This window comes from Charadrius vociferus, unplaced genomic scaffold (genome assembly GCF_000708025.1).
Source record: "Charadrius vociferus isolate BGI_N301 unplaced genomic scaffold, ASM70802v2 scaffold190, whole genome shotgun sequence".
In the NCBI taxonomy this organism is placed as follows: domain Eukaryota; kingdom Metazoa; phylum Chordata; class Aves; order Charadriiformes; family Charadriidae; genus Charadrius; species Charadrius vociferus.
Genome location: NW_009646608.1, coordinates 2,715,992 through 2,723,818, shown reverse-complemented (window position 1 = coordinate 2,723,818; position 7,827 = coordinate 2,715,992). Strand labels below are relative to the sequence as shown.

The 7,827-nt window shown below is 37.0% G+C and overlaps 1 protein-coding gene across 2 annotated transcripts in view; it reads left to right on the top strand.

Annotated features, from left to right (window-relative positions):
- Positions 1 to 2,495: 2,495 nt before the first annotated feature.
- The window catches only part of LRRC28 (leucine rich repeat containing 28), a 47,507-nt gene continuing 42,175 nt past the window's right edge, over positions 2,496 to 7,827 (top strand). For both annotated transcript variants that reach the window (XM_009887072.1, XM_009887064.1), the window contains exons 1-2: positions 2,496 to 2,718; positions 7,252 to 7,292. In XM_009887072.1, the coding sequence (XP_009885374.1) occupies positions 2,551 to 2,718; positions 7,252 to 7,292 (209 nt within the window). In that variant the 5' untranslated portion in view covers positions 2,496 to 2,550. The remainder of the gene's footprint in view (positions 2,719 to 7,251; positions 7,293 to 7,827) is intronic.

Genomic DNA, 7,827 nt, shown 5'->3' with positions numbered 1-7,827 from the left:
CCCGGCCCCGCCCAGCCAGGACAGGCCGGTTCCCACGCACCCACCCGTGACAGACCGGCCTCCCCCGGTTCCCAGGGCCCAAGGAGCGCCGGGCGGGGCGGCTCCGTGCAGCCCCCCCCCTCAGAGCGTCCTCCTCTGGCGCCCTGCGCCTCCTCCAAGTTTACACCCGTCCGTGGGCGCTCTTTCCACCCAAGCGGTCCCAGCTAGGCCGGAGGCAGCCCGCGGCTCTGGGGGTCTCCTGAGTCTCCCGCTGTCAGCCCTTCGCTCGCCTTCGCCGGGGCTCCGCTCCCTGTCCTCTCTCTCTGTCTTCTCTATGAAACGGCAATTTTATCCCCTGAATGACCTGACTCCTCACAGGGCCATCATCACTGGGTGTTTATTTTCTGTCCTCATCCTCCCTTTTTACCTTCCTTAAAGACCATGATTGTGTCTCTTCCTTTTTTGGATGTGTGTCATCTCTGGAAAAAGATTATTTGGAGTGAAAAAGTTTGGCTGGTGCAGGAAGAGAGTAGGAGGGTTTCCTTTTGAAGTAACAGCCAAAATAGAGTATGTTGTGACCGGACTTTGCATTTGTGGGCTTGCATGTCTGTGTATTCATGTGTGCCATGGCTAAATGTGGTCCAGTTGGTATATGGAGTTACAACTTTGAGGAGAACTTCACAATTGCAGAACACCTAAAAAGCGTCTCTGGACAAACTGGAAGGTTATTGGATATTTATGTATGTGTTTTGTGACTTCATAGCTTTTTGTTAAAAAAAAAAAAACAAACAGGGAAAGATGGGCTTTCCTTTACTGCTTCTGATATTGTAACAGCAAATGCTCAAATACACTCAGCCTATGCACATTAAAAATTCTAATGCTTTTCCTTGAATTATTTTAATGCTGATCATAGATTTAGAGTTTAAGAATTGTAAGGGCTTAATTTCCTTTATCTGGTGAAATAAAGGAGCTTTAATGTTGCTAGTGCCAATGGCCAGCAGTGTGTCTACCCTGTCTCCTTAAGACAGCTAACAAAGGCAACTGCTACAGCCATGGTTCTTATACAAATACTGTTTAACCAAAGTTGGACTGATACTTTCTAATCGTATATAGACTTCTCAACAGGGTAATTGTTTGCTTGCAGAACTGATCTTAGCATGGCTGCAACTGGGGATAACTTGACTAGAAAAGGTGTGCAGGATATTGCACCCAAGTTGTGATAAGTTGTGCTTATGGGGCTCTAAGAAAATAAATGTTGTATTCTTCCTGGTAAAAGCTGCTTATCTGCAAATCAAGGGAATTACTGAACCTGATAAAGTAGCTTGAATTATATGTACGGTCCAGTTGTTAGTTTTCAGCTGGGAAGGAGCTTTATTTACAACAGCTATTGTATAATCAGATAGGATTCTTGATCGTAAGTCAGTACCTTCACTTCCAATATCTGTTATGATTAGAAATCTGTCTCTCAGTAAAGGAATGAACTAAAATAGAAAATGTTATTGATGGAAAGCAGTTACAATTCCTTGCCTTTCGTTAGTGGAAATTAATTTATACACATGCATCTGTACAAAGTGGTAACTTTAAATTAATAAATAGTCTGGATTTATTATGTTCTCCTGACTTCTGAGACTGTTGAAAAGATGTAGTATTGCTGTTGTTATCTAAATCTATACAAGCATAATAATGACTAGAATTTTGGTGATACATGAAAAACAAGCTAAATAAAGTCTGGTTTCAGTTGCAAGTTAATTTTTAATTTGTCTTCATACTTTTGTTTTCTGGTTTTGAAATTGTCAGTTAAAGATTGACGTTCAGTTCTTTCTGGTTTTATTTTTAGTAAAGAGAGCTGAAAATCTGCTGTCACATCTAGCTCTTTATAAATTTTCTTGCTGTAAATTTCAGTTTTCTCATATATTAATTTGTTATTTCAAAATGGCCTTACTGGCTCTCCATCCCAAATATCTCTTCCAACTGATAAATTCTTCCAGTAGTTTTGTACAGAAAGCTTAACAAACTTTCATTGCCTTTTATCATTCTGGCTTAAAAGCTACATAAAGGCGTTTTAGTCATCTGACAGTAAGAAGCCCTCTAATAAATTGGCATTTTTCTTACCTGTGGGTTCTTATTTTAGCACACTTCACAGAACAGATGTAGGATGTCAGTAGCGGTTAGTGGAGAGGTTTCTTTTTTTTCTTGTGGTAACAACTTTGACAAAATTATCTGAAAGGTCCATCAAAAAGGGATGAAAAAAAGCATTATGTATACTTTAAGATCTTGTTGTTGCCGGTCCAATAACACGCTAAAACTTCATTCAGAAAATAGACAAAGACTTGCTTCTGACATATCTTATATTGTGGATATTCTGGGTATTTTATGTATTAACTGGTATAAGTGTGTTTAGATAAACTATCATCATATGTAATAGCTAACTCTTTACACAAAAGAATGCATGGCATACACCTTGATAATGTTTGGGTTTGTTTTTTTTTTTCCCTCTTTTTGTTTCCTAGAAATGGGTCTGCTTTCAGAAGATGCAATGCACTAGATGTGGTGCTTGGAACAGGATTAGTCATGGCATCAGAACTGTGTAAAACAATCTCTGAGGCAAAGCTGGAAAGGCACAAGAACTTGTTCTTAAATTACCGAAATCTCCATCACTTTCCTTTGGAGTTACTGAAAGATGAGGGGCTGCAGTATTTGGAGAGACTTTATATGAAAAGAAATTCCCTGACCACATTGGTACGACAACCTCTTTATTGTAATGTTTGCTGTCTGTATGTTTAGGAATTCTGATTTTTGAAACAGAAAACCCAAGATAATTTAAAAGAAAATAGAGCAAATCTGATTCTGAATGATGTCATCCTTTGTGAAATTTGGTTGTATTATGTTTGAACTTGCATAGGTAATGTAGAGAATAATAAATGAAAGCTTATGACATTTTATGGTTACCCTTTTGAAGCTCTGTGAAGATTGGCTGGGGGTTTTCTTGTGAGGTTTGTTGGTTTGGGTTTTTTTAACTGCTATAAACTTTGCTCACATCAGTGCTCAGGCCTTTCTACTGATAGGTGATACTATGCAGTCTAGTCTACGTTCCTTCATTAGGCTAAACAACTTTTTACCTTGGTGTGTGCCTTATTTTAAAGGCATCATCAGTCCCAGGGTCTAATTCAAAACTTGCTCTTAAGGTGTCAGTGGAAACTTGTGTCTATGGGCTGCTGTTGATAGGAGAACAAATAGTTAATGTCAAGGTTGTGGGATTTTCTGTTGGGGTTTCTTCTTGTTTTGTTTTGTTTTTTTTTCCCTGAAATAAACAAATTCTCCCCATGAATGAATGTTGTGACCTCAGAATTCAGTGTGATGTAGTTAAATAAAAGTGTGAGACATTCTGAGCTGGTAAGACCATAGAATAGAGTCAAAACTTGCCTCTGTCAATAGGCTCAAGTCTCCAAGTAATTAAGTTTGGGTTTTTTTCCTGTTTGTTTGCTTGTTTTTTCTTTTTCTTGGACTTTTCCATGGTATGATAATGAAATAATAGCCAGGGCAGAGGAGGGCCTGACTACTTAGAAGTTCCCAAAATTATATGTTTTTCAGTGCTTCCTAGAAAAAGTCCAGTACTTCAGTTTAAGGAATAATGTTTAAAGCTTTGATGATGATACATTAGAAATCCTCAATAAAGGTTTGGCCTGTGAAGGGCCAAAAGCTGGAAGGATTTTGAAGATTTTATGCCTTTTCTTCATCTTGAGTGAACATACATCTTGTATGTACTGTAAAGAATTATTTTGGCACTTCTTGGTTTTGGATAAGTCCTTTACTTAATAATTTAATGGGAGGATAGGATTCATGGTTACAAATTAAAGCTGATTTAAAAATTAACTGAAGACTGTAAACACTTCTGCTTTGACACTTTGTGAAATTTAGTGATTGTTTAGTGGTATAAGGAAGGTTCATGAAGTTTGTACTGCTCAAAAGAAGAAACAATAATGAGAATTTTGCAAATCACTTTTCTGCATGTATCTGTTAGAGCCTGGTTTTAATAGCAACCAAAACAAAGTCTCACAAGTAACAGTTTAGTTCCATTTTCCTCTCAATATCTGTTAATAGTACCAGCCAATAGATGTGTAAGATGGCATAAGAGTAATTACCCATGGTTACTGTTGACAGAAGATGTATGAAATAAGGGAGGCAGCTCTTGCCCAATACAGTTTGGTATTGAAATTGAGGCCTGGGATAAAGGAACTGAAACAATACTTAAAATGTAGATCATACCTAGGCACAATGACTTGCAAACAACATGAAGTAGAGCATTAGGATTCAAAATGATCAGGGTAACTTGCGCATAATATGACTTGGTGGAATCTCATTCAAGTGCATAGCACTATAGCTAGGAACTAGGCAAACAAAATTGGGTCTCATTCACTGAGCATCTGTTCAGCAGAATAGATGTTGGAAGTTGTAACAGACCAAAATAGATCAAGTCAGCAGTGTGTTACAAAAAAAGGCAGATGTTTTTTTTGGAACATAGAAAGTTTCACAATCTCCATTAAAAGCAGAAGGAAATAATTATTGGATACTGTTAAAGCATAAGCTGGAGCAAAGACTAAGTCTAGAGTTTCATACTTATGAACAACCTAGGTAAATTGGAAAGAACCTAGAAAGCAGCAACAAGGGATTTTCAGAGAACAACATGAAGGCTGAGAGATTTAAGCGAATTCCTCTTGCAAAAAGAGAAGACAGAGGGGAAAAAAAGTAGAAGAGGGGGAATGGGGGAGAGCAGGAATTGTCAGTATTTTTACAGAGCAGTATTTTCATAATGATTTTTTTTTTTAATGTCCACTGCTGGTACAAGTAATACTTTCAATTTCTGTAAAGAAGTAGTAAGTTAGTTACATTGTGGGGGTCGGGGAGGGGGATCTTGTCTGAGAATAGTTGAAAACAAATAGGTTATTGAAGGAAGATACCTCTTTCAGCCTTGTTCTCCTTTGATTCTATGCAAGTTGATGAACAGTAGCTCATCAATAAATACTTTAAATTGCATGTGGTTTATTAGCAATCATCAAAACTAAATCTGCATCATATTTCTTTAAAGTTAGCTGGTACTTTTGTCCCACCAGTTCATTCCTTCAGAGTTCTAAAAAATGTTGGCTAAATCAGCTTTTGTTCTTCTTTGCTCTTCTAAAATGATTCTAGTCCTTGACAGATGGCTCCTATGAAAACGTCTGGAATAGTTATGCTGACAGAATTTACATATACTTTGCCTAAGAATAATTTCATTTTTGTCTTCATTGGCAAGATGGAAATGATAGAGGGCTATGACATAATGAATGGATCAAGAAGCTATATAGCACGTGTATATCCCAGCATCAAGTCTTCCAACTTCTCCTCATATAATATTTGGCAGATAACATTAGCCTTCCAGTAATCCTATTTCCCCATCTATTAAAAGGAAATACATGTTTGCCTTGATGGCACTGTCAGAAGCACGATCTAGCTGTATCAAGGAACAATTGTTCTTAACTTACTAACTCAGAGTATGCAATGCTGTCCTGTTCAGGCAAATCAGCAGGTTTACCTTTTGAAAAATGTCCAGTGGGCGTGAGGGCAAGGCAGGCTTCACTGAACTGCTGGCAGAGTTGATGATTCATTTATGGTCATGTCACCAATAGAGACCAGAGTTAGTTTTATATCTCAATTAATGGATCATGAGTAGTTTTTTTAATCCTAAATTCATGGTAGGATGTTGTATTGAACAACTTTGACTCAGAACCATTGTTATTGAGGTGCTCAAGAAGATAAGCAGAATTTCTATTATAAACTTGCTAAACTGTAAAGTTATTTCTCTCCTGAGTTTAGCTCTCTTGCAATATGAAGCAGTTAAAGCAAGAATAAAAGTATAACCTTAATCTATAATGTGAAAATAGTTTGTAGTTCAGGTTAGTGTCCTTATTCTAATAAACGGTGTAGGATGACAGTGAATTTGGTTTTTCACATTACCTCTTCATTTTTTTAAAGTAAAGCTTGAATTTTTTGTGCTTGTGCATCGTGCAGCCTTTGTATATTTTTCCATCTTAAGCTTTTCTCTTTGACCAAATAGAATTTTGTGCAGAGAGAAGGTAGATGTACTGTAGCAAACCTTCCAGTAGGTGGCAACAATTGATTAGTTATGGCCTGTTTGTTGGGTCTTGACGTAACAGATGCATTTATTGAGCCATCATTTGCTGCCCCGTAGTCCATTTGCTGCTCCATATGAACTGTTTTTTATACTTGGATCTACGGTGTGGCATGTTTGCTACATAAGAATATTATGACATTACTATTTCGAGTTAGCATATTCCTTCATAATAAATTTATAAACACAAAGTTAAGTATTTTAGGTACCTTAAATTTAGATAACTTCAGATACCTTAAATTTATGTGACAGTGAAAATTGGTAGGTTTTTTTTTTTTAACAGGAAATTGACCATGTGATTGAGCTGCTTTTAAAATTAGTTTGCTTCCACATATATGTGTATTGTAAAATTTTTTTTCAATAAAACATATCGATGTTTAAAGTAGATTTCTTAAGCAATAAAACTGTCTTAATCTTGAAGAATTTTGAGTACGGTTACCAACATGACATCTGAAACTTGTGAAGCTGATTTTGTGATATACGTTCATGGTTATAAATACCATCAAGAAACAGAATTGCAGCTAGGGATCCGTTAGCAGTCAGAAAATTCTATGTATGTTAATATGTAATTATGGAAATCTAGTTTGATAGAGTCAGCACTTCTGGCTTGGTGGTACTTGATAACGCTACACAAAGTTTGTAGGTCATTTCCCAGTTTAGCAGCATTACAAAATAAAATTCATTATGGTTAACATCTTGTATAGTTCTTGTTTTGCTTTAAGTCTGTAAGGGCTGTGGCTTCTTAGCAGTCTCTTGGCATCAACTAACTCAATTATTTGAATGTATTTTCAAAAGCAAGGTTTTGGTAATCCATCTTTTCAGCCCCAGAAGTCTGACTACTATTTGGTTGAGGACATGTTAATGTCACTTCTAGGCTCTAGTTCTGTTTCAGTAGTGAATTGCTCACCCTTGATATATCCCAGATTGCACTGATGGAGAATGTGCGGGGATGTGGAGATAGGGTATTGTATACAAGCTCCTTGTTGCAGTTTTTTCTGTGACTAGCTGCTGAAATGTTTTAGTATGGTTATTAAAATGAGTTGGGTACACAATATGTGTGTGTCTGTTTTGTTTTGAAACCTAAAAAATTTCTAACTCTTTTTCAGCCAGAAAACCTTGCACAGAAGCTTCCAAACCTCGTGGAATTGTGAGTTTGTGTAGGAGTTCTAATGTATTTTTATTATGCTGATCCATCTTATCTTAAAATAATTCTAGAATGTATTGCTTGCTCATAACCTACCTCTTTAGTGTGAAAGGTTTTCCTGGAGGGCAAGAAAGGGTCGTTTTTTGTTGGGATTTTTGTTTTTTTTGTCTGGTTGTTTTGTTTTTTTTTAAAGGAGGTATATCCAAATGTATTCAGTCTGGTGTTAATATTTTTTTTTTATAATTTCTTGATTATTGTATAGCAAGAACTGTTACACAAATGTCTACACTGCTAAGGGAAAAAAATGCTTGCCCCTCAACTCCTGTGTAGACTGTTGTCACCCTGATAAAGCGCTGGAACCTCCAAATGCAACGGTCAGATGGTTGTGACAGATCCAGAGTAACAGGTTACTGCCTCCAGCCCATCCCTAGTTGCTCATTTTCACCCCAGTTACCAGGGCTATTATGATCTCAGTCTTGCTGATTGTAGTAATAAGTTTTTTTTGGAACCAAGTCACAGACTGTCAAATAGGAGCAGG